Consider the following 27,378-nt stretch of genomic DNA (forward strand, 5'->3'; position numbering starts at 1 on the left):
GATTGGTTTAGGTCACAATTCTCGCAAGCTCATTGGATACGCGGACATCAATTAAATGACGAATAGGGAAATGTAAGGGAGGAAAACGGTACTGGTGAGAAACGTGGGTTTACTCTTGTATATTTTCTACTTTGTGTCCTCATTGTATTCTGTATGCGGTTTGTTTTCAGTCTTTTCTCGGTTTTCAGAAACAATGTTGAAATGTTCTGTCTAAATTCACAGTCCTTTTCCCGCTAATGCTAAAGACATTATGACTACAAGCTAACGTTCGCTGCAAATGCTAACGACTGTGCCTGTTGACAGTGTCACAGCTCAGTTAAATGACTTAAATATGAGTTTAACGTATTTATTCCAGACTGAGCGTGCTTGACTGCTTCCTGACTGGTTCATTAACCTCACTGTATTATCCAGCCAATATTACTTATGTGCAGCAGTGATTAAATGAGGATATAATGTTCTTTACTCTAAAGTAGATTGACTGGTTCAAACACTTAAAACATAAAACATCTTTAACATGGACGTGTTTTCATATTGTGAGGTGAAAGAATAGTTATTGTAGATTCTATCTAGTTATGTTTGTCAAGTAGTTTTCTGTTATATGACCACTAGGTGGTCCAAGAGATCCCTTTATGAGACCATAACATTGATACAGTCAGCTTTTCAGCACTAACGGCTCAGCTTTCAGGATGGACATTGAAAATCGATCCCAAGAGCTGATAAAGAAGTAATTGGAATCGATAACAGTTTGCCATAATAGACAGAAATCCATAGATCAAGACTGTGCTGTTCCACAAACAATAATATTGTTGAATTTGCCAGTTAAAATAAATCCCACTCAATCACAATCGTAAAAGCACAAGCCAAAATAACAAAATACCTTGAACACATAGCCATTCACTTCAATTCAAAAGGTCACCCCTGACTTAACTTCATATCAACTTTGGAATACTATTACTGGGAGGTTATTATGACCCGTGTGACCTCAGTACATTACCATGTGTTGCCCTTTTCAGTATTTTTAGACATTTATGCCTCCCAGCCTCTGAATCACTGTGCTACTGAGGAAACTGATCAATCATAGTTTCTCTTACCTTGTGTGTGTGTGTGTGTGTGTGTGTGTGTGTGTGTGTGTGTGTGTGTGTGTGTGTGTGTGTGTGTGTGTGTAGGTGTGTGAGTTTCACAGTTTGAACCATGACTGCCTCAAGGAAACTGGCGTCTTTCCGCCTGCCTCCCATGCCTACTGTAGGTGAGCTGATAAAGCTGTACAACCTGCGAGCTGAGAAACAGCTGTCCCAGAACTTTTTGTTGGACATGAAGCTCACAGGTCAGTTTTACGGCTCAACTCTTTTCTTTCTCTTCCTTCTGCTCTATCTGCATTGCACCAATACCTGCTACCTCCTATTCTTTGTTACTGTGTCTACACTGACTGAGGACACCATAGTGTGTTTTTCCAGTTCACTTGATTACACAGCTCCACATAGCCTTGTTTCTAGGCATTGAAACCGACAGGCTTCTCTGTATGGGTAAGGTTGGGTAGATCTCCTGCTAATGTGAATGGACCGAGTCAATTGTTTGCAGCCCTTGCGGTGCTCCTGCCTTAATATAATTATCAGTGATGCAGTGCAGGTCTGATGTGCTCTCTTGTCCTTGGACAAGGTGACTGTTAGATTAATGCATCTCATCTTTATCACACAGAGGCAGACAGGTAGTGCTACATCACACACTATTAATCTCAATTTAGAAACCCAAGACTCTGATGAAGAGTATGGTGTAATATGATGCATGAGTTCAACTAAGTTAGTATATAATTCACTGATTGTATACTTTTGTTGTATAAAAATATCAGTGAAAAACATCCCCATCTTTGCAGACAAAATAGTGCGTCAGGCGGGCAGTTTGAGGGATGCCCATGTGTGTGAGGTGGGTCCTGGGCCAGGGGGCTTGACCCGCTCCATTCTGAACGGCGGTGCGACAGACGTGATTGTGGTGGAGAAGGATACACGCTTCATTCCTGGGCTAAAGGTAAACTGAGCAGCCACATTGAGGTTGGCTAAATAACAATGTACAAGGTTCTCAAGGTCATTGGGCCATTCAGGAGAAAAAGATAAAACACCTCCACCTGTCAGTTGAATGAGACCAGTTCATCTATTTTTAACTGCAGTATCATTAGCTACCTGGAGAGTGACTGATGACTACGTAGTTTTTCTGAATGCTCGTTCATTTTTCTAATTTAATGTCGTATCACCTCTTTTTCTACAGCTTTTGTCTGAGGCAGCACCAGGCAGGTTGAGGATTGTCCATGGTGACATACTTACTTACAGAATGGACAGAGGATTCCCAGTAAATATCTCTAAGCCATGGGGGGAAGGTGAGAAGATGTAATTATACAAGCTGTCACGATGGTTAGAGTGTAGTAAATCCATGGAACTAAATTGTGTGTATTGTGTATAAATATGTGTTTTTACAGATCCACCAAACCTTCACATCATAGGGAACCTACCATTCAGCGTCTCAACCCCCCTCATCATCAAGTGGCTGGAGAACATGGCCAACAGAACAGGACCCTTCCTCTACGGACGCACCCGACTCACGCTCACTTTTCAGAAAGAGGTTGCAGAGGTATGTAAACACTGTTACATAGTGTTAGTCTTCAGGATGTGTATCTGTCAGGATGCAGCACTCTCAACCAGGAACCAAGAATACAAGCAGGAAAACCTGCCTGAATTAAGTTTCAGTTGAGTTAAAATAACTGTGAAAGTTGAACAAATCCTCAATACCCTTTTGTATTTTAAGCATGAAGTCTACTCATGGTTTCACATTGCTCTTGTTCAATGCAGTCACAAATGTATGAAAATATTGTGTAATGAATGACTAATTTTGTTAAGATTAAATATTGATTTCTTGATCCATTATTAATGACAACATGAAACTAAAATAAATAAAACTGGAATATTTTTTACATATAGCCCAGGCAGTTCATTCAGAGCAGGATCTAATGATGGTTGCTTTATTATTAACATTTTTTAATGAGGATATATTCATATTAGAATACATCTAAACACTCATTTTGTTTCAGTTTGGTGCCTTATCTAATACATTTACTTTACTAGACATGTTTGGATAATACCAAAAGCAACATTATATGACCTCAACAAGTTACCTTGTCTTTCTGAATATGTATTAGTGAGTACTAATTTGTGGTAGTTGTGCTCTCCATCCAGAGGTTGACGGCCAGCACAGGGAGCAAACAGAGGAGCCGCCTGTCCATCATGGCTCAGTATCTCTGCACAGTCCGCAACTGTTTCACCATCCCTGGACGGGCCTTTGTCCCCAAACCAGAGGTAAGAGTTAACTTTGATCATTTCCATCATCATGGAAATAATAAAAAGCGATTAGTCAGTGTGTTAAAGCTTAATAAAGCAATGTTGGCACAGGGATTTTGATGTTTTTGTTTGTGTTAGCAAAGGATAGTTTCATATTTTGTTCCTGTGACAGTTTAATTAACCAGATAATCTGGGGTTCAGTTCAGCATGTGCTGCACTGCTCGAATTGAATTTTCTGCTGGCTTTTGGAGTGCACTGGCAAGAACTATATTATTATGGTCTATTCCAAATCATCTTCCTCTTCCTTTTCCTCTTGTTTACCTACACATAAAAATACACACTCCTGCACCCTCTGGGGGTTTGTTGAAATAGGATTTCAACTTTCAGAACACATTTAGTGAAATCATGAAATGTTAAGAAAGTTTCATGTTGATTTCAATCTTTTATACCAGTGTGGGCAGTCAGGACACCACTGGCAGATGGACACATTACTATTTCACAGTTTTTACCATAGGACAGCAGCAGTACCTCGACCTCCTCACATCTCCTAATCTCTGCTCCTCATCTGGTCCCATGTTCCCCTCACAGTCCCTCATCATGTCACCATCACTCATCCCTCCCTCACTGTCTTTGCTTCAAGGCTTCATTAAGGCTGTGTTGAATCAGTGTTGTCTCTGTTCTGTCTTTGGACCCTTTCTAGGTTGTAATGATGCCTGGTGGGTATTTGAGATGTAGCACCATCACACTGCGCCTTGTAATGAGGGCCTAGTTCTTTTTTAGGCCCAATTTCTCTCCCCGTGTCTTTCAGCCCGTGTGCGTGTATCAGTGGCGAAAGAAAAACGTTCACTCTTACATAACATGAGAATGCAAGGGGTTTTTTTTTATTTTCAGGGTGAGGATTTATAGTAGGACTAGGGGGCGCATTAAAAAATAAAAGTACTGCTGCAAAATTTGAAATGTCAGCGCTGGTTCGTAGACCGCTCCACTGAGATATATTTTGAGATTACGGTAACACAAGTCTTTTGAAAGACTCAGGAGCTCCCTTACATCCCTGTACAAATGAAACCATGTTTTTCTTTTCCTGAATTAAAGGATAGGTGTTAGGTTGATGTCGGAGATGGACTGTTGGTCCCTTGAAGATGTCGTGGCTCTTTAGGAGACCCACTATAGGTAAATATTTAATCTCCTATGAGGAGAAAAATGCAGCAGAGTGAATGGGACCAGTGCTGATTGTTCATTCTCTTAGAAGAGATGGTTCCCAATGATTATTTCATCACACTCAGCTGTCTTTCTGTGCATTTTTTTTTCCTCCCTTGAGTGTCTTATTTTTGTGTGTATGTCAAACCGTAGCTTAATGGATTTCAGGGTGCTTGCCCTGCTGTAAATGTGCACAGATGTGTGTTATCATGAACGTGGTATATATAAATGTGAACAGAGAGGACTTCACAATGCATGCACATACATGCACTGCAGATGAATCAGCACCTCCCACATGCCCACAAAGGCCATCTATCCCCACTAAATGTTTTAATGGGCACTTGGTTGAATTGATATCATTAAGAGAGATGATGGCTGTTTGATGAGCAGGCTTCTTGCTGCTGGTGTCCTATAAAAGATCAGAGAGCACAGACACTATATTAATGCCATCATACTCTCTGCATTGTGCATGCCCCCTTTTTACCAGTATGTCATGTAGTATAATTCATAAAAAGCTCTATGGCTCTGAATTGTTTACTGCTGCATGCAAGGGTAATTACGCAGAATTGCATGAACAATAAAAATGTCCTGTCTGATTTACAGGACAACAACAAAGATGGCAGGAGCAGAGTATTGAGGTTGTGACATACAGGAATATAGACTTCTGGCTAAAAGCAATCGTTTGTCTGTTAACTTGACCTATATATTGGTGAGAGAGGCAAAATGAGTAACTGTGTTTGTGTGTGTGTGTGTGTGTGTGCGCGCTTTTTCAGCAGGTGTGTGTGACTGTGCCATAACTATAGCCAATAAATCAGCTCAGTGGTCTAATTGTTGGTATTATCCTGTTCCCTCTGAAGCTTTGGGATCACTGATTGTGTTAATGAAAAGGGATTGTTTAAAATGAAGCACAACCGGGATTTCTCATTGTCTGCTCCTGGCATGTCTTTGTCATGTCTGAACCTGAGGCTCTTTGTTTTGCTGTGAGTGACTGAGACGTGTCTATCCTGGAAGACCTCAGCTCAATCATATATTGATAAGATATTTCTGTAATTATGAATATTTTATGTGGAAAAAATGGTACTAGTTGGTCAGCCGCTTTTAGGAACCCTTTCCACTTGCGCACGCACACACACACACACACACACACATATATATATCAGATCACGGTCACTTGTGGGGACATTACATAGACTTACATTCATTTCCTAGAGACTTATCCTTACCCATAACCACTGCTTGCCTAACCCTAACCTTAACCACTGGCCTTTTGGGGACACGGCTTTTGTCCCCAATTGGACAAGCCGTCCCCAATTAACTGGTCCTAGGTCTGAAATTTGTCCCCAAAAGTAGCCTACGATAGACCACACACACACACACACACACACAAACTCACCGCCAATGGCAATTCTCATACAACCACAAAATATGCAGCAGCAGGTGCTATACTACACATATGGCAATTACTGAAGTGTTAAAAACCGTCTGAAGTGGCTTGATATTGTGTAATCAAACAAACAACGAGCCACAGAAAAAGCAATGAAATTACTGAACCTTTCCAAATAACCATGATGAGAAAATAGCATCAAATAAAGGCAGGGGAAAGGGGAAGTGAAGCGATGATTTGAACCTATAGGAGCTAACCAATGTAGGCTAATGGGATAATGCTAAAGGAAATGTTGGATCCATTTTGCATTAGCAGCTGCTGGGGCTGTTATTGACGTGGGGTGGGCAGATAGGCTCTTATCCTTGCTGTTTAATCTGCCTGTCTTGTTCTTCTCGCCCCCGGACTGCACCTCTCTTGTGTCACATTGAGTGACTGAGATTGTCCTTGAAGGTTTCTGAGAGCAGCAATTGGCTGCTTTGATGGTGTTCCCCCCCAGGCTCAGTGCGCCCTACGTCTGTCCTGCCACAGATCACACCTGCCTCCCTAGCCTTATTAGTCACACTCCTCCTGTTCATTCTCACATAGACAGACAGATTGAGTGATCTTTAAATTGCTTCTGTCATTCACAGCAAGAAATATATCTGAAAGATCTTGTTTTTAAGTAGTCATTTGAGATTATAGACAGCTTTTCTGTCGTTGCTTTAGTAATCATATGCATTTCTAATTTATATTCTGGTCAGGGGTCAAGGAGGACCATCAAGGCATCTGTGTCTTCAACACGGAGATCCAGTCATCTTCACTGCCTCTCGACATAGAAAATAGCTGATTTGCAAAGAGTAAAGAGCGTGTGTTGACTTGCTCATCTCTCTTCCCCTGCCTCTCTGCTTCCTGGTAGAATGTAATTAAAATCAACTTCTGTCCGTCACAGGCAGGCCCATACATTAAGTCACGAAGCGGATGCTACATCACGAGCAACCTGCTGTCATCCTCTGGAGAGCTCCTATAGGGTTCCACATTTTGCTAACAACTGCTTTACTCAGAAAAGGGGAGAAAGGCAAAGTGGGAGATGGAGTAATGATTGCTGGCAAGTAGTAGGGAAGATATGAAATTCAGAAAAATGGATCGATAACTGTGTTGAGGTGACACAGAGAGAAAACATTGAAACTGGACTGAAACCCCAGCTAGATAAAAGAATAGAAGCAGTTGTTTGTGGAAAAAGAAAAGACAATTATTGAGTGGAAGTGAATTGAGAGATGTATATAGGCTGGATCTGATATAGAGAACGAAACAAACACTGTGAAAAGGATGTAAACGCTGCAAAGCCCTCCTGTACACGAGCAGAGAGTGCCACAAGACAGATTCATGACAGAGATCGATCTGGAAGTAGAGTGAGGCGTACCTCCAGCAGATGGTTGTCTGGGCCCATTGTCAGCCCGCTCTGAGTAATGGCTGCATCAGCCATCACCCACCAACTAACTGAGCCTCACAAGAGGAAAGCCCTACAGATGTTCGCCTTGTACACAATCGTCTACCAAGACCACAGGCCAGATGAGCAGAGCCTAAATTAAATTTGTTAATGCTGCATTGAACATCCATTATGGCTGGCTGTTATCAGGGAGAGTTTGGACTCAGGCAGTAAAAATCCAGCAGACACATTCACCTATATGATATTTTTAAAATGTCTTTTTGGTTTTCTCTCATGCTAAACTGTCAGCTGGCGTGTCAAGTATCAAAATAATGATGTCCTTTGAATTCAAAGGGGTGTTTTTAGTGTTGAAAGTGACCCACCTCAGTCCAGTGTAATGCAGTGGCAGCCACAGTGATGGATTTCTAGGCTGTGACCCGAAGTGGCCCAGCTCTCGCCTCAAAACTAAGAGTTAGAATCTACTCAGAGGGACTGCACTGCTTTTCCACCTCCCGTCACACACTCTACAGGCACACAATTCATCCAGGCCTATTCCTATCTCGTAAACGGGGTCAAACACGGCATCAAGAGTATCGGGGAAAGTTATTTCAATGACTCGTGCGAGCACGGTAAACGCCTAAGGGCTTGGTCTCAATACATCACAGACCCAAGGTAAAGAAAGCTAAAAATACTCTCCTCCCTCTTCCTCCTTAAACAAAATGCAGAGGTTGGCAGAGTTGGCTTGTGAACATCTCCAGAGATCTACAGCTCCTCCTAACAAGAAACCGTGCCGAGGCTCGCTCAGAGTCAGCGTTCAGAGTTTAGCAAATTCAGCTCTGTTTGTTTAGTGAGCACACCAAGAGTATATGCAGATATTTTGAAGAATAATGCTGAAACTCTGGCTACACACCAAGGAAAGAAGGTCAGCTTCCAATAAGTATATCACTAGACTACAATGGGAGGCATCATTCTATAAGCTGTTAACGTAAAGGGTTGTTTGAACGCTTCAGGTTAAACTTCATGCACTGTGATTTCATGACTTCACTTCAGGCTTTTCAGAGCAACTGAAGTTGTAGGTTGGATTTTGTGTTCATTAGGTTTTGTACAAGTCCAAGCTGAAAAAAAAATTCAAAGCTAATAATGTTTGTTTCAGCTAAATATTAAAAAATTTCTTTGCATATGTGAAAGTAAAAGTACTGTGGAACATTGGCATAGGTTTGGTTTGAACTTTGATAGGGACATTTTTTGTCGGATGGCCAAAACATTTGTGTATGTGTACTTGCTCTTTATCACTCTTTTCTCTTTCATAGGCACATTCAGTTTGCACACATACACACACACAAGGAGCCTGACTGCTGTTTACTGTACTGGATATTCATTTGCATTTTATTTTATTGATAGACTACTTAACTATAAATCTGAGACCAAAATTAATATGTAAAAAGAACATATGAGTATTGCAAGAAAATCAATGTATAGAAAGCTGTAGGTAATATGCTGCTCTGTAACTCGCTGCTATAAGGTTTTCAAACCTCACTTGAGATTCTGTCCTGCTTTCAGTTTGTTTATTTGGGCAAAACAACTCAAGAGTTTCATGACAGACTCACATTGAAACTGATGCTCAAACTTATCTTTAAATCATCTCAGAAACTTCTATTTGCTGCTGCTTCCGTAATAAAATGATGCCACACATTCACAAACAGATCAGTTGGACAAGCTGTGGCTAATTTAGCTTATAAATAATGTTCATGTCTTCATGATACATATGCAATAATAACTCTGCTCTCCTCTCATGGAAAAGGAAGAGATGGCATTAAATAGTAAATATTTCTCTTACTAATTTCAGAGATTAATGTTTGGATTGATTATAGAATATTCTTATTAGTTAAGCTCAACTGTTTGACACTTTGATTCTTTTTTGCAAATTAAGACCAGATGTCTTAATTTGCTTTTGGGAAGAATTTTCACCAACAGTAATGAAGTAATTTATTTAAACAACATGTCTGAGCAACGGTCACAAATTAGCTAACAACACTTAACGCCTGAAATTAAATTTAATATCAGATGATCTTAGTTTTGTCCAGTGAAGTCATTTTCAGTTCTGTGACATTTGGAGCTTTTAAACTATAAACACTAACCGCTTCACTACTGCTGCTGCTTTCGGGCTGCTGCTAGTCAACAATGCGTATAGCTTGAAGCTGAGGGGTTGCCAGATCATCAGGTTGAGCAACCCCCATATCCTATTCTTTCACCTCTTTCATTCACACAGAAAACACACAAACCTATATAATATACGAGATCTGTAAAAAATATCGGTAGGGACAATCCAGCAACACCTTGATATTGGTAGGAACATTGACATCTATATTTTAGCTTGTGCTTCTCTGTTATGCAATAGAATATTCTCTACCATAATCATTTCCATCAAGACTGAAAAAAACACACTTTTCAACCATTAGCCTCCCTCACCTTCAGCTCACTGAATACTCCATACCCGTGCTCAAATCTGAAATATTAAAGGGCCTCCTTTGAACTGTCAGAGTGTATTGTTTTCCTACAAACGCTCCTTTTGTCATCTCCGTAGCTTTTACTGCCTTTCTCAGCAGTTTACTGCGCAAGCCAAGGTCGTTGCTGTTATTCCCCAGCCTCATATGAGCACTGGGACCAGAGGAGAGCAGCTCCAACAAAGGAAGGTCATTCTTTCTCAGTGTTGATGACCGCATTATATCTCCAGTATGAACCTTCATGAGCATAACGGCTGTCCAAAACAACGAGCCGTGCATTAAATATGGTGACATACTAGAGCAATTTGAGCGCCCACTGTGTTTTGAGCAATGTAGTGAACGTTAATGGAGTTTTGGTGACTGATGGCATTACAGCTCCTTAACACGGTCTGATATCTGTCTCGCTCTTTTCTATCTGCCAGCCTGACTGGTGGAGTGTGGTAACGCTCTTTGTGTGAAGTCATCGCCTCATTGTCTTCCACATTTCCCGTTTTCTTTTTTTTGCGGTTGATCTTTGGAAAAGGTTATTCGCTGGTCATGAAGGTCAATAAAATAATCACTGAATTGGACGTGGTGGAGAAGTTCAAAGAAAAGCCTGACGCATGATTAACCCCTGCCTGGAATTGACAAGTGCTCACCTCCCCTCATCTAAGCTCACATTCCAGATCTGTCATAGCGGCAATACAGGGTGAAAGCCTTTGATGGAAAATGTAGGTTAAATACACAGAGGAGCAGATCTTATTAGCGTTTCCCCACGAGAGGAGTAGTTATTTGATCTGAACTCTTGTTGCATAACCAAGAGGAGTGGGAGAATGAGAGAGAGCCTTGAATAATCCATGTTTGTTTCAGGAAAGCATATTCTCACTCAGTTTGCGACTAGGCTCCAATCAGCTGTAATGAGAGGCCAGATTCTCTTGGAAAGTAACTATTTAATAAGCATTGCGTCTGAAGTGTATACTGTGGGCTATGGGACACAGATATTAAAGCTGAAGAACACGCTGTGCAGTATTCTTATATGAAACAGGCTCTGCTTAAGGCAAATGATATCTTCATGTAGAAAGTCGTGCAAAGGTTGATAATGCAGAGTAGAAGTTTTTGTAGTTTTCTACATCTTGGCATTTCTCTTTTTATAATAGCCTTCTTTACAGTTTTATTTAGAGATTTTATTTGTTCGTGAAGCCAATTTGATGAAACACATTTGCATTTCAAAATGTACTCTCGCCTTCCTTTATCACTTTTGCTGTTCTATGCGTTTGCATGTGTCCGGTTTCTCAGGTTTAGTGATTCATGTTAGTGATAAAATGCAGATGTCATCTGTTTCGCCCTTAGGTGAATGTCTGTCACACACACCAGAATCAAATCAAATTTGAACTTTATTATACAAAGAAGGAAATTCAGTGGTTTGAGATGAGAAGGAAATTACTCAGGCGTTGAACAAAAAACAAAAAGACAACAAGACTTTTTTTCATAAAAGGAAGAAAATCAAAAGCAGTGACTGTATGTGTTACCTTTCTTTTGTCGTCATCGTTCATTATTTTTTATTTATTTATTTATTTAAGACAGACAGGAAACAAAGGGGAATGAGAGATGTGTATGACATGCAACAAAGGTCCCTGGCTGGATTCAAAGCAGGGATGTTGCAGTTATGTGGCATGCGCAGTAACCATTCGGCTACCGAGGTGCTCCATCATTCATTATTTTTAAATGGTTAAACAAAACAAGACAAATGGAATCCACCAGCTGTACTTTTCTCCTCCCATATAATTGCATAATGTCAGCAGCTAGTCTTCATGTTATCATTAAATTCATGACTTTGCGTCAGATGAAGCGGAAAACTGAGATAACTCTCATTCCCTGAAACTCCCAGGGATGCTGTTTCACTCATGTATTAGCTTATACTATCATCTCAATAAGAAATAACTGGAAGGGCTCGGGTGTGGTATTTAAAGGAAGAATTCCTTTTTCAAAACCCATTTGCGCAAGGTAATGTTTTATAGATGTGTATTTTAGTTGGACTGATACTGCTGTATTCCTGGGCGCTGCGTATGAGCAGCCTGCCTGCCTACACTCAGCACAGCCTGTACTATCCAACAATCTGTACATTTGGCAGGAATATGAATGCTGTCTTCATAGTTATGGGCCACACACATACAAGCACACAACAGACTACAAACGGTAAGCATGTTGCTTTCACAAAATAGTTTTATTGGTAAAAAATAGAACTACTTGCACAAGCACATTGAGACAACTGTATCAGAACTTGTGAACTGTTCATCATCACAAATATGCTCTGGCAAAGTAAGAAGTGCTAAAGCATCCACAAAAATAAGCTGCAGTTATCAAAATGATAAGTCAACATCTTGGTACAGTATATGCAGGAGAGTTGTAACTCTTTAGACTTTTAGGACCTAGTCACTTTGCACTCTGGCCATTTATAAGCTTATGAAATTGCGTGCTGATGATCAAGCTGCACAGCCACAAAAAAGAGAAATCTCTAGCTTCTATTTCCCTGCTGAATTCTATCGACCATTCCCTTTTTTTTTTTTTTTTCCAGAGTGCCAGTTGTGTTTTGTATTTGTACTGGTCCAAGGGAGCTTGAAATGCTCAGCCATTTGAAACAAACTGCTGTCAAATAAAGTAACACAAGCAAAGGTGCATTTGCGTAGTCTTCTTATAAAGAAGATATGGTATGAACATGGTATTGTATCTTATATTGAAACAATCCAAGGGAATCCTGATCCCTCAGTACAAACAAACACCTTAAAAGTCTAGATACTTGTGTACAGTTCTCACAGACTAACAGTGAACCGGAGTTCCTGAAACAAATATTTTTTTTATTTAGAAAATACACTCCAGTATTCCCAATGAAACACTCATGCCTAGTGAAGTCTTGCTGTGCTGTGGGAAATGAGGAATAAAGAGGATTTAAAATAACCCTTGAAAGCTGCACTGGACTGTACACAAGCATCTAGTTGACTTGAGACTTAGTCTGGCAGAACAAATCACAAATCCATAAAACATTTGCTAATGTATAATTCATGTACAAACAACGCAATAAAAAAATAAACAGAAAGAACTCCAGATAGTATTAAAACGTGTCATCATGAGACGATTTTGGCACATTCTCGAAACACATAACGTGTCAGTATTAGTTGATGACATGGCACATTCTTTACTCTGTTTATTGCATTGGTTATGGTGCCTGGGCAGTGAGTTATTGTCAGGAGGCCAGCTCTGTTGGCTATAGTCTGTGCTGGGCAAGATGGCTAGTGGGTGGGGCTAGAAACCTGGGCCTAGAGGGCTGCCAGGGCCGGAAGTGGTGCCCACAGAGATGCCCGTGGCGTCCCGGTAGCAGCCTGCAGGTGGCGAGCTGGGCTTAGCCATCTGCTCTCCCCCAGGAAGCTGTTTATGAGAGAGAAGGAGAAAAATGTGCAGTTCTACACATCACTACCAAAGGCCTGTCTCAAGCAGGAAAACAATATTCCTCCAATCCTCTTCCCTCAGAAAAGAGTAGACACACTGGAACATGACTGTGTGAAAGCGTAACAGCTCTACTGACATATGAGTAGGTGGGAGTTCTGTTTATGTGCGCCCGCTGCCGTGCGCATGTGTGCGTGCGTGCGTGTGTGTGTTGGGGCGGCCATGCTTTCAACATGCATCAGCATTCTCTTGTCAGCGATCACATCCATGTGACATGTGACACAAGCAGGACAGAGGGAGGTGGGTAAAATGAGAAGAGACTGACAGGTAGGAAAGAGAGGAACGGTGGCGTAGTCAAGTGGCTTCTATTTAAGACACCGAGACCTTCCGCAGGTGCAGACTGGTAGCATATGCGCACTGCTGATGCACTTGGAAAACAAGTCACATATGGAGAATGACTCAAACCTTTTTTAGCTGCCTGCCACAAAGCTACCCAGTCAACCATGACTCAAGAAGCTTCTCCCTCTCTCTGCTTCGGTTTTGCTTCTCTTGCCACTGCACCATTAAACATCTCTTCATGCCCGTGAAAGTAGTTGCACGGTTAAGACACCATAGCAGCTGACGGTAAAAAAAAGAACATTTTCTAAAAAAAATTAAAAAAAACCTCTGACCACATAACACGGATGCAGCTGCCTGTCACTAGCTAATAAAGGGGATTAGTCAGAGTAGTGTGAGCAGAGGCTGTGATTAAAGCTTCTGGAACATCAGCAAGACAAAAAGATGCCCCCCTAAACAACTTCAAATCACTGACTGACATGCACCAATCCCCAGACAATAAAGATACTTGAATGCCGAATTCTGTTTCCATGGCAGTGCGGAGGAGGGTGGCAGGAGTGAAAAGCACATGCAAAAAAAAAAAAAGCCGGCGTGTCTGAATGTTTACTGTGTACATAAAGACACACATGAGCATGTGTAAGTGTGTGTGTGGGGGTGTGCATGTTTGAGGGCGTGCTGGTGTTTTTGTGCCAGGAATGGGTAGATGGATTGGGATGGGTTAGCTGCTACTTACAGACAGGTTGTTTTTTTGTTGTTTTTTTTTTGTGGTTTGGATGAGAATATGAAAACAGCATATCAGAGAGTCCACTCTGCTGAAGGATTGAGTCTCCTTCTATCAGTTTCTCTCCATCTCTCTCATATTTCCACCCCGCAGAGAGAGAAGCAGGCATCTGTTTGTCTGCATTTTCTGTCTCACATCCAGCCCAGCAGCCCACGTCTACTCCTCCTGACAGTCCTCTTTGAACAGTTACAGCAGGGTAATGTTTCTACAGCTTTTCAGGCACAGGCATATTGTGTGGCTATGTCTCAGTCTTCTACCAGGCATTCCGCTGTATTAATACACAGACAGGCTCCACACAGCATGCTTTAGAGGCAAAATATCAACGTCATTCTAGTAGCTAACAAAAATATGACCATTTATCTCAATCAGTTCCACATAGCATTCTAGTGGATAAGTATACGAAAAACTACAATGGCTTGCTATGGGGGGGTAGGGTTTCCACCTACTGCTTTCAGGCATTATATTGCCTATTTTGTCAAATGGGAGGGTTCCAAACGATTGTAAATAGCAGCTAAATGATTGCTTTTTTCTTTTAATTCAAACCTTTGGCGAGGAAAAAAATCTACACGGAAGGCTTCCTTATTTGCTTAATCCATTCCCCAGGGAACTCTTTCTCTGATTTACTGATGAAGGATGTCTGCATTTGGTTAGCGGCTTCCTTCGATTCTGCAGCACCTTATCCTGGCTCCTTACACATTCACACTGTTTGTTCCAAGGCGCTGCTTCGGGAATACCTCCACTGCTTGTGCTTGCAGAAAAGAAAAAAAAGAGAGAGGAGCAAAGATACAAGAGAAGGGAAAAAAAATGAATTCAAAGTTGTTGCCCTCCTCTCTCATTTTTTCTCCACCTCCATCTGGAGTAGAGCCTTGTGTCTAGCATAAGCCGTGATGGTTTCCCCCCAGGCTCCTCTCCCTTAAGCTGAAGCGTACACAGCGCTGCTTTATTACACATAGTCCTGCAGGCTGTAGCCAGTCTTATTGTCTAATGGGGAGAGAGAGCAGTACTGGTGCTGGAGCTCCTGCTGCTGGAGCAGCTGTTGCTGCTGCTGCTGTAGCAGCAATTTGTCGGGAGGAGGGAGCAGGACCAGGTCCTGGGGGCCATGCCTCTTCCCCGAGCAGGACATGCAGAAGATGGACCCCCCCATTAAGAGGAATCCTGCCGAAACAAAGGCCACGTACACAGCACCCCCAGGCTCAAACTTATTGCTCTCGGGCACACTGGAGTCCAGGAAGTTGGTGATGACCTCGTTGGTAAACCAGGAAGCAGGCACCAGACACAGAAAGCCTGCAGCGACAAAGCAGCCGCCACTGGCAATTGCAGCATGCCGTTTGGAGCGCCGTCCACCTCCCCAACGTGTGCATTTGAGTCCCAGGGATGCAAGGCAGAGGCCCATGGCAGCCAGTACGCAGCACAGCACCATGGTGGTGCGGGCAGTCTGCAAATACGCAGGTAGTGAAAGCACAGAATATTTAAGTGTGCAACTGAACATCCCTGTACTGTACCATGTGCAGTCCATCCACAGTCCCTGCATCTGGGAGATCGCTGTGATGATGTTGGAGCCTACATCTGCGCTGACCTTCCAGTTGGGCAGCAGAGTGGCCACCATGGCACCCATGATGCCCAACAGTGCCAGGACAAATCCAAATATCTGCATGCCCGTGGATGCCATGCTCCTTTACAAGATGATGCTGCCGCTGCCGCCTCAGCCCTTGTCCTCGCCAGGCAGCATTCACCCAGCACCAGCCAGGCTCGTCGACCCCACTGCCCAGCCGCCTCTCTCCCCTCCCTTGGTAGTTTACCAGCTGTCAGTCAAATCCTCAGTTCCTCAGCTCTTCAGCTGCGGCTCCACCGGACTGGAGGAGAGAGATGAAAATGAGAAATTGAATTGAGTGGGTCCCCTAGCACTCCCTCCTTCTTTCTCCCCTCATTCACCTCACACACAAGCACAGACTTTTCTGGCTGGAAACAAAGGACAGCATGAGACGAATAAAGGGGGGGGGCTGGCTCTGGCTGACTATAGGTAAGCAAAACACTGGGAGTTGTTGTGCATGTGTGCTGCCTTCTCCTTTGCCTTAGCGGAGCCCCATAGAGCTGTTATTGGAGAGGGAGAAATGAGTTTGTGGTATTTGCAATACTCAATAGCTATGTGGACTTAAAGCTGCAGTGCCCTCACCCCACTCATATACTGTATTTTCTATCACTTTGGTTTCACTGCTGTTTACCTAATAATCTGAGCCCTTCTTTTTAACATTTATACAACGTTATACTCAGCTAGAATACCAGTTATAATCTAGTCAGTCACTAATATGTAACTTTCTTAATGTACAGTTCTTTTATTATCATTATGTCGGACTTCTAAGCCGGCGCATCGTGACATTTTAATGTAAATAAATCGGTCGTTCTCGCTTTAGATAAATAATATAGAGGCTCAAGCTAATTGTTTATTGTTGTTCTATGTTAAAAGAAGAACCAAAAAGCGATGTTAAAATAATCCCTTACCCCGGCTGGTGCAGAGCTGTCGGTGACGCGTCACGTTGTTCGCAGTGATTCCTGTAAACACACACAGTCACACACTGAAAGGGAAATTCAGCCCGGACCACGGATCCATTCAAGTCATCCATTTCCTTAGCAACAGTGTATGAGTGAGGACATCCCAGCTCTATAGACCACACAGGCTCGACCGGAGCCTGGGAGAAATAACCGTACTGCTCTCTCTCTCTCTCTCTCTCTCTCTCTCTCTCTCTCTCTCTCTCTCTCTCTCTCTCTCTCCTTCTCTCTCTCTCTCTCTCTCTCCTTCTCTCTCTCTCTCTCTCTCTCCTCGCCGGTGTGTGTGTGTGTGTGTGTGTGTGTGTGTGTGTGTGTGTGTGTGTGTGTGTGTGTGTGAGAGAGAGAGAGAGAGAGGGGGGGGAGAGAATAGCAGTGTCTGCCTCGCAACTTCAAAAACAGCTAAACCTCACTCTCCTGCTCCCCAACTGCAACTGTACTACCGTCACCTGCTCCTTTCATGTCCACAACCAACGTTTTTTTAACCGTTAACAGTAACGGATAGTACTCTTTTCTTCATACGCGTTTCAGAAATACTTAACTATTTTACTTTAAAGCTAATTAGGCTACTTGCTGCTATCTCATCCTCATCAGTGTTTACTGTATAATGGTATTTACCTCATGAAATTCGTTTTATTCCGCCGTGAATGATCTGAATAAATATTTCGTCCTTTTGTGGCCATAAAATCCAAATTAAAAAACGCTTTCTGATATTTCCATGAAGGTGAAGCTAATTTCGTTTGACATGAGTCATTTCAGATGATAAACTACTCAGTGCAATGAAAATAACGTGGGGAAAAAAATCAGCAGAAACTTCTCTTATCTTTCCAACAAAAACGTCTGAGCTCCTCGAAATAATCCACAGAGATTTACCAGTGAACCGTTTTTATTGGAACTACTTTCCACCAAAGAAATAGTCCCTTCAACAGTTGCTTTATTCAGGGGAATAATCTTTATTTATCCGGAAAATTTGCCTTTTGAGAAAACAACATGGAAATACAAGAATATTTATGATGAAGTTCTGCAGGAATTTACTGCTCAACTGATAAGGTGCCTCTTGAGAGAAATACTGTTTGTCTCTTTATTCTGGATGGAGAAAACTCTTCTTGCTGTATAATTTAAACGAACTAACAAATTGAAATTGAATCCATCCCATTTTTTTTCATTGAGCTGCTCTGTAATCGTAATGCAATACCGCTGCTGTTAAAAGATAAGAAACTGCAACGATGCAATATCTAGATAAGATTTCCAAACATAGCCCCGCTACACAACTGGGAGCTGTAATCTAATTAAGACAGAATAAAAACCTGCTATCATTATGACCAGATGAGCTGGTCAGACTTGTGTCTCACGAAGCTTGGTTTGGTTATGTTATGGTCTGGAGGCCAGAGGAGCATGTGTACCCCACCATGTCAAAAACTGACCCTCCCCTAGGCATCATCTTCATCAGGCGTCAGTCAGCAGGAGGCTAAAACTCACAGCTGCTACCCTGTCTTTCCTCTGCTTTCTGTAGAGGACATACAACAGGAGAGGGAGTGGCTAGGACGGCCTTGATTCATGAATGACAAAGAGGACAAAATGAGAGAAAGGGGGGGGGGGGGGGGATCAGTCAGGACTAATAGACCTGATACCCTTGGAAACGCAGATGTGTGTTGCTATTATTTTGCTGCATGGGCAAATCAGCAAAAACACTCAGCTGTGGGAAATTATTTTGCCATCCCCCCAACTACAGTAAAACAACCAGGCATTGACCACAGTGATGTGCAGCCATTACTTGTAGAAAGGTTGGTAGCAATTGATTTGTTTAGCTATTGATCTGTTTGTTTAATATGGCCCAATGTTCTCTCCAGCCCCATTGTTTTTCCCATAAACTACCCCTAAGAGACCCTTTCTTAGAATGAGATCTGGCCGGCATGCAGGGACGGTGCACACTATATTACCTCCAGCGTGATGTTGGTGTCGAGCGTCAACGCTACATTCTCCGGGCTCCTTGTGGGGATACCACTGCAGCAGGAAGAGAATTTTTTTTTTTATTCTGCAGACACACTACAGTATGGCGTGTGTGACCTGTCTCCTCGTAACCGATGAGATCCCTAAGTGCTGATGCTGGTGTTGTTCTGTGGGGGGAAAAAGATAAATAAATAAATAGATCATAGAGGGGGATGGATGAAAGGAGAGAAAAAGATGGAAGGAGAGAAGAGCAAAATGTAGTTAACATACACCGGGTGAGTGCAGATGTGTGACGTTGTGATGTGTGAAGATATTGCGGGCTATTATAAGCATGGTCCCCTTTATTTTATCACCTCACAGCAGAGCTCTCTAGCCTTTCTGCAGCATAGCTCTGAGGCACAGCCGGACCAGCCACGCTCCTTTTTGCCCACATGATGGGCTTTTATCGTTCAATTTGCATTTTCCTCTTTTATGTCCTCCCTTGCGTAATTGGTTTTCGTGCTCATCGTCCTGCAAAGGCAGTTTGTTCACAGTGGAGACATGCAAGTGTGATAGCTGTGATGTCGCTGTCAATGCAATCTTGTTGTGTCGCAGGGCCTGGGTCCAGTTTCACCGTACATAATATGTGTAAATCTGTCTAAGGCAAAAGACTTTTGACATGTTGTGAATTTATCGACATTGCCTGGGATAACGAGTCTGTTATGTTAACTTTGTTAAGCCTGAACTCCCAAGTACACAATGTGGAGTGGCATTTAGTGAGTTTTTAAATATCTCACCAAAACTATTTTCCCATGTTGTCCTTATCTGCTGTTCTGCTGGTTTTAATTCCACATTTCTGAGCAAAGTTTGAGATTTTCTATGACGAAAGCATCTCTCCAAGGAGCTGATCCTGTCAAAGAATAGGGCAGCGGTCTTGGTTGTCTTGTGTTTGTGCCCTGGGCGATCCCATGGAAAGTACACTGGGCTGCCTGCACAGGAAGCCAAAGCCCTTCCTCCCAAACCCCTCGAGCAACTTCAGCTTAGTATATTCAGCGGCATTGACTGCTGCCTTCTCCTCCTTGAGAGGCTGTCTCCCTCCACTGATGTAATGGAGGTTGTCTTCTCAAGGTATTGTCATGATTAATGCAGTTCTTCCCCTTTGGTTGCAGGATCTCTGCGAGCTTTTCTCTCTTGTTTTCCCGAGCTGTATATAGCTTTCATCCATCCCCCTGCTTTTTCTCAGAACCTGCCATTATGTAAGCACAAGTGTTGGTGGTTCAGGTAGCGCAGTGGCTGGTGCCCCAGGGCCCCTGCCATCTCATCTTGGTTACGCTTAGAGGGACATGACAAATTACTGCTCACACGCCATTGGGCAAGAACTCACTAAGAAAGAGACATTGGAGGAGGGAATGGGAAAGGGGAGCTGGAGAACCACAGGGCAAAGCTGGAGTAATAGAGTTCCCTACTGAGCTTTGGGAAGGTCAAACACATGAAATATCGTAATGCATAAGTGTGTTAATATGGATGTGTGACTATTGTGTTCAAGTGGGTCAGAAAAGGTCTCGAGTTGCGGACGAAAGCAGACATGTGACTTTTAGATAGAGATCTTTTATATTTTGCCCTTTTCAAACACTACCAGGGGAATTGTCAGTGTAAGGCTGCCTTTTTGCAATATATGGAAATGCAAGGTGTCAGGGTTGGTTTATTTGGTTTATCAGATTATTTAGTATACCATATGCAAGGGTGAGAACCAGGTTCAAAGTCTGTGTAAATGTTTGAAGTCTTTGTTTTCAGAACCTCTGATCAAATTAGGCGGATTTCAGAGTCAGAGCTAGAGGAATTTCCATGAGCTATAGATCGTTACATAACAATCTAATTTGGAGGCCAAATTAGTGGTAATGATTCACTTATTTTTCCTGCTCTATGCGATGGTTTGCACAAGCCTACAAGAAATTATTACATTCAGACCATCTCCAGACTCTGTCTGCCTCATATGTATGATCCCCACCTCCACCCTTGTAAAGAAAAAAGGGGGGGGGGGTAAGGGATAGGAGTCTCAATGAGGGAGAGATGAAGGTTGTCAGATAGGGTCAATATAAGTCAGTCTGCAACCCCAGTTGAGGATCTCCCAGCATATGCAAAGTATTTTCGGGGTTTGGGGGGAGGGCTGGTGGGTAAAGGCATGTTCATAGCATCTCAGTGGAGGGCCCAGGTGACAGTGCATGATTTAAGATGGAGTTTCCTTGCATGTTGAGGTTATCAGGGGAAGGATTAATGGCAGGGAGCGGGATATATTACAGTGGTGCTACCTAGTGAAACCGTGTAGCAAGGCCATACATAAATCATAGCAGCAAAGTGACTTGGACAAGCTGATGGCTGAAATGCTGCTGCCTGTATAGTCCCAATATCGACTTTTCCCGTTGCTCCTCTCTTAAATCATGAAGTGCAGAATATAAATGGCCTAATTATTCCAGCAGAGAGTGAAATTAAAGACGTTCCTTTTTATTGCTCCTTCCCAACAGATGGTGGTCTGATCTTGCATCACCAAAGCATTGGTAGATGCATTTTGTTTTTTCCAGATTTAACATCCAAACCAGAATCCCTCCTTGCTGATGTGACGGTTAGAGGAATTGATTCTCATAATACCTGTTCCAAAGCAAGTGATGTAGCCACAGCTCCAAATGCCCTTGACACCACCTGCCACAAGGCCTTTGTATTTAAAATGCATAATCTGAACTAAAAGGGTTAGTGTATTAATAATAGACTTATCAAGAAGAAACCAAGGCCATTACTGCCTCTACCTATAAACTATGAAGTCATAATACATTGTGTCAAACATGACAAAAAATCACCATTAAAATTAAACATTAGATTTACCCTAACAGCTGTACAGTACGTGCACTTACGGCGTGAACTCATAACATCCTTCCTTCCTCCATGTAATGCTGCTCTCAGGAGCTTTCTCTGCACGTAGCTTACAGGGCTGTTGAGACAAACAGGCTCCACCGCCGCTGTTCTGTTAAACGCCACTGCGGCAGGAAGCTCAGCAGCAGCCAGGCATCTCCGAACTACACAGGGATCTATAGATCTGATTAGAGATAGAGCTGTGGTTTACAAGTGCCGCCAAATTCTAACACAGTTTGTGCACTGAAAAAAGGGAATCTTAAACATCTCATTAGAAATCCTTCGCGAGTCCTTGGACCACTTTAGTTTTCCTCACCTAATTATCGACGCCAGCCCCCGGCCCAGGAAAGGCAAAAGGCAGCTGTGAATGAGAGTGAGTCACACAATCCAGAAATACAGGCTTCAAGGATGCACGAGGAGCTCTGCAGGGCATGTAGTCTCAACAGGAGGGCTGTTGAGCTGAATTAGATGTCCTGTTATTTTACTTCTATGTACGTGTTTGCATGACTAAGAGGGAGAGCATGTCTGCGGGTGTGCTTAAGTGTTTTTTTTGCTTGTATGTCTTTTGGATTATAATTACAACTAATACAGCTGATGTTTCTTCCACCATTGTCAGTGTGCTCAGCCAGTCAGAGTACAGTTCTTCTCAGTGCTTCCTCACTAGGCTACTACCAACTATGGAAAGACAGACAGGTGACTGCTCTGCTCTGCTGCCCACTGTCTGGCTGTGCCATTGGTCCACACACAGTAGAGTGTACTCTTGACTGTGTGGTAGCCCCTTACGCTATAAAATTCAAGCTTAAAACTATCAAACACTTGTAACAGCTGATGGCCTTTTTTCTGCTGCAAACGCAGCGATCCAGAAATTCTGAAATTGTCTTTTAATGTAGTTCGGTTTCTTTTGATCCCAACGTGGTGTTCAGAAGATAAATAGAGTATACTATCCTTTCCATGAGCACAAGTAATTGGAGAGAGTGTGTGTGCATGTATATGTGCGAGGGAGCAAGGCTCTGCTGAGTCTGGCACGATTACTTCACCAGTGTGTCATGTCAGCTTAGGGCTGACACGGGAAGGATCGGGAGGCAGCAGCTATTGAGGTGGTACTACAGCCAAGGTTCTCACTAACACCAGCACCACCAGCCCTCCACTTCATACTACATTTACATTTTTACATTTACATTGTTGTCATTTGGCAGACGCTTTTATCCAAAGCGAGGCAAGACAATCGAGGCGTTAGAGGACAGTTACTCACAAAGAGTCATGGTATAAATTTTCAAGGTTACAACTGCAAGAAGAAAGAACGCTAGAAGTTTATTTTTTATTGAAGTAAGAAATGACTGGATTTAGACAAGTGCATGAGAAACAACAAGAAAGTAGTGCAACAATCAACAAAGTGCTAAAGGCTAAAAGGTGATTTCGTACCAGGCAGTGATGGTTTCTACCAGATGAGGACTAGTTCTGCTAAGGTGACCTTCAAGCGGTCCACCTTATTAATTCCTATCTCAAAACATACTCAATGAGCTGAGTTTTACAAAGTGAAGGTATACTGAGAATAAGTTTATCCATGACTTTCTTTAATGATTTTTTTTCCACTGAAGGAGTTGAAAGCAGGTATAAGCTGTAGCACCTATGTTGGGTGAGTCTGCCTTAAAGCAGGATGTGAGCTCTGTGGCTGCCTAACGCACCCATCACTGGATCTATGTATGTTTGTGCTCCGTTGGTTTCACCCTCAGTGGAAACCGTAGAGCTGGATAGACAAAAGACAGCATGATGAAGAGAAGAATGCTACAGTGAGTCAGGCTTATAGGTATTAAGAAACTCAGTGGTGATGCAGCGACAGGAAGAGAGACAGGAAAGAAAGAGAGAGGCTCAGTTTCTATGGTCCATCGCACAGGTGTTACTGTGGCAACTGGAACCGGCTCGCCAGCCAGCCATGCTGCGTCATCTTCTTTTCTGCCTTTCCTCTTTTCTTTTATTCCACTGTGTTGATCCCTCTACCTCTTTCTCTTTGTCCATCGTTGTATCTCTCTTGCCATTTGTCACTCAACCTTTCTCTTCAGCATTTTTTCTCTACACTTTGCATTCTGCTTTCTCCTCACTCTTACCTGCTCTTCCTCGCCAGTTTTTGCCCGTCATTCCCATGAGCACACTTTATGCAATTTAGTTTTAAGGTCTGTGCTAACCCCCTGCTGTTTGGATTTCTTCATGCTGCCTGTGTGTATGTATGTGTGTGTGTAGGTGGATGTGGGAGTAGTTCACTTCACCCCTCTGGTTCAGCCCCAGATTCAGCAGCCCTTCAAGCTGGTAGAGAAAGTTGTCAGGAACATTTTCCAGTTCCGCAGGAAGCACTGCCATAAAGGAATAGAGTAAGTACTATTATACAACTTGATGTGTTGAATGTTTTACATTTTTCATTCTCTCTTGCCTGACAGCGCCGTCTTCATCTCATCATTAATTACAATGGTTTCTGATTTGTTTTTCTTTCCCTCACACTGACAAACGAAGACACAACTTTCAAGGCTTCTCTAACCAGAGTCTGAACATTGGAACATCCTCAGAGCTCTGTTAAAAACCACTAGCAACAAACCCACACACCCACGTGCATGTGCACGCTGCCCATCGCCCCCATGCCTGTTAGAGAAAACTGTATGTAGGCCCGGATAACAAAAGAACACTGGCTGTGTGAAAGAGAGCAGCAATTATGAGTCATTGAGGTGGCATAGGAAGACGAGGCAGCATATTTTATGTAACTGCAGTGGGTTGGCGGCAGCAACAACAACCTGGAGAGGAGGCACCAGCGCTGAAGCGCCTAAAAAGCATCTGTACTGCAGAGTGTGTTGAATTGGCTATTACTTACTAACATGCAGAAAGAACACCTTAGACTGGGGAAAAGGCTTTTTAAAGGAAAGGGCTACCTCTCTGCGTTGGATATTCTGGGGATCTGCTCAGGGTGAAAGCAAGAAAAACTAAATGAAAATTGGAAATTTAAATTACAGCTGTGTGCCTGAGTATTTCTTCTTGTGTCAGTATCTAACACCCCTTCACTGTGTAGCATGGCAGTTGAACAAATTAACAATTCATGAGCAGTTCTAGCCCTTTGTGTGATTTCAATTAACTTCACAGATTTGAAATAATTGCTGAGGGATAATTTCTTTCTGTTTGAACTTTATAATGCCATTAAACATGCATGATCATTAAGATATCAAAGCGACCTGAGTGTAGGAATCTGTACTATCATTTCTTCACTTTTTCTCTTTTTTTATTCCCCCCCAGAAAGTTGTTCCCTGAGGCGTGCCGTGTTGAGCTGACACAGGAGATGATGCAGAAGGCAGATGTGGACCCCACTCGACGCCCTACAGAACTCACTATACCCGAAATAAGGGCATTAGTGGATGCTTACGCTCATGTGTGCAACCATGAACCCAGTTTCCTCAACTATGAGTTCAGAGAGGAGCTCCGACTGAAGCACCTGGCTAGGCAAAGAAACATGCCAATGGACGCTTTTATGGACACGCCAACCGGCACACCACCAAGCCCCCAGCAACCCTGCTGAAACAAAAAGCACAGAAACCAAGAGAAGCCCACTAATAGCCTCTGCTAGCAAAGAGAGACAACAGACTGCTCTTAGCCTTGACATTTCCACCTGGCATAAGCATGCATTTTTAAAACGTTTTTCCCTGCACGCAGGGGCAATACAGTAAGGTAACTTGGTATACATGAAATCTTGGGACAAAAACAAGAACCACAGAGGACATAAAGGTCCTGGATGGGTTGGATCAGCTCCAAGACTTTGTTCCAGGATAGACAGCTCAGAGTATAATCATGTGTTTTTGGAGGAATGACAAAAGCATGTTAGTAACCCACGATAGCTCTTTAAGAGTATTGCTGCATAATGCTTGGCTGAGTCCTCTCTTTATGTCCCAATTCTTACTTCAGATCCAACTCGCACCTCGTCCTGTGGGACCTGAGACACGTCAGTGTTTTCAGTGTGATTTAGAGAATGGGAACAACATGGCAGCACCAAATCCAAGCCACTTTTCCCTTCCACTGTGTATCACATAGTCACTTGGGAGACAGAGCTTAAAGGGAGGAGGAAAGTGGTGGGAATTTTTCAGTTCAAGAAAGATATATTAAAGAGGAAGGAGTGCACTGTTGAATGTTTCTATTATCATGTTTTGATCGTGAGATGTTGTAATCTTTGTTTTTGCTACCACTGTACATATTCATTTAAACACTGTTCAACTGGCAAATGAAGAAAAATATTCAAATCTCATGTGTTGTTTTTGTTCTATTTAAATAAGAAATATCAATTCAGGTATATCATTATCCATATTCACTACATTTCTTGGACAGAATATGATATATACGGCATGTATGTTAAGTAAATTTGATCCTGATTGTAGCATTTAAGGTTTTATATCGATAAAAGTGTACAAGTTTTTAAAAATTCATCTGTCAATACTAGAACATATTATCACCAACAGAACATTGCAGGGCTGTTTCTTGCCAGTGTGACAGATGGTATGCTAGGGTTGGCTTGCCAGAGATAGAATTCACTCAGTTTTGATGATTGGTGGCTGTTAATCTCCAACCACATCTACAGATAGGTGAGCGGGACTGCTACTTTGGCAGCCGAGGCGGTGTGTTATAAAGACAAGTCAGTCATGCCAAAGAAACATGGTGTGGTTTTGTATAACACATAAGCTTTTATTTTTGGTAGATTGTGTTGTAGATATGTAGAGATTGGTGGGTCTGAACTGATGTCACACATAGGAAGGGAGGTAATTAGCCACTGATGCAAAACACCTGCAAGGTTTCAGTGAAGAAATGCTGTAGAGATGTTGAGTTATTTGGCCCACCTAGTTTGTTTGCACTGTTTTATTCATTTTATCCCTAAGAAGTGAGCTGCCAACATCAAGAAAAGAGTTGGCTGACCCCAAGACAGAAGAGGCCTAACCACTACCGTTGCTGCCAACCCAGGTGTGTGTGACATTGAGTCCAGCCCACAGCCACTGGTGAGTCAAAACTTTACATACTCACATCAAATAGGCATGTAGACATGTGGTATTTCACTCTGAGCTGCCCACAAGCCAACAATTGAGTATTTTAAATTGTAAAAACATGTTTCTCCAAGTTAAACCTTCTTCTAAATTTGTCTTTCCATTAATACACCATTTATACCTGAAATGTACCAGTTACTGAAACACAGGTATGTGAGTCTATACATTTTCTTTTCCTCATTCTATACTTATTTAACTGTTATAAGCAAATGTCAATACATACAATTATCTAAATGCTGCTTTGAAACTACCACAATAATTCTAGTGGAGAGATAAATCCTGTAGTATTCATGCTTTTGGTCTAAAACTGTCAAATTAAAGAATTTTGACAATAAACTATAACTGAATCAGGCTTAAATATCTCAACATGTGATTTCTGCATTTAAACTTAAAGGTATATTTTCAATAGCACCATGTTAAAAAAAAACTATTAAGTCCCGCATTCAAAATTTTATGAAATGTTAAGTTTATTCAACAAAATGTATCAGTAAGTAAAATAACTAATTATGCACATTGCTTTTTGCTGTTTTATTTTATTTATATTATTTATATTACATATTTAATTTTGCATTATCATTATTGATGAGTATT

General features: G+C 42.3%; 2 protein-coding genes across 3 annotated transcripts; one reads left to right on the forward strand and one right to left on the reverse strand.

Annotated features, from left to right (window-relative positions):
* Window positions 1–26,000, forward strand: tfb1m (transcription factor B1, mitochondrial). Of its 2 annotated transcripts, none has more exons than XM_067615011.1 (8): window positions 1–103; window positions 1,167–1,324; window positions 1,871–2,022; window positions 2,260–2,368; window positions 2,468–2,619; window positions 3,222–3,341; window positions 23,966–24,093; window positions 25,001–26,000. In XM_067615011.1, exons 2-8 carry the CDS (start codon window positions 1,192–1,194, stop codon window positions 25,278–25,280), a joined length of 1,074 nt encoding a protein of 357 aa, XP_067471112.1. In that variant the 5' UTR covers window positions 1–103; window positions 1,167–1,191; the 3' UTR covers window positions 25,281–26,000. The 2 variants fall into 2 exon arrangements, with proteins under 2 accessions (XP_067471112.1, XP_067471113.1); XM_067615012.1 differs by having other exon boundaries at window positions 89–107.
* On the reverse strand, window positions 11,998–21,260 carry cldn20 (claudin 20). The gene is made up of 3 exons (XM_067615013.1): window positions 17,513–21,260; window positions 16,850–16,900; window positions 11,998–16,203 (listed from the first exon to the last, which is right to left on the reverse strand). Exon 3 carries the CDS (start codon window positions 16,017–16,019, stop codon window positions 15,294–15,296), a length of 726 nt encoding a protein of 241 aa, XP_067471114.1. The 5' UTR covers window positions 16,020–16,203; window positions 16,850–16,900; window positions 17,513–21,260; the 3' UTR covers window positions 11,998–15,293.
* Window positions 26,001–27,378: the final 1,378 nt, after the last annotated feature.

This window comes from Thunnus thynnus, chromosome 16, assembly GCF_963924715.1.
Source record: "Thunnus thynnus chromosome 16, fThuThy2.1, whole genome shotgun sequence".
Taxonomy (NCBI): Eukaryota; Metazoa; Chordata; class Actinopteri; order Scombriformes; family Scombridae; genus Thunnus; species Thunnus thynnus.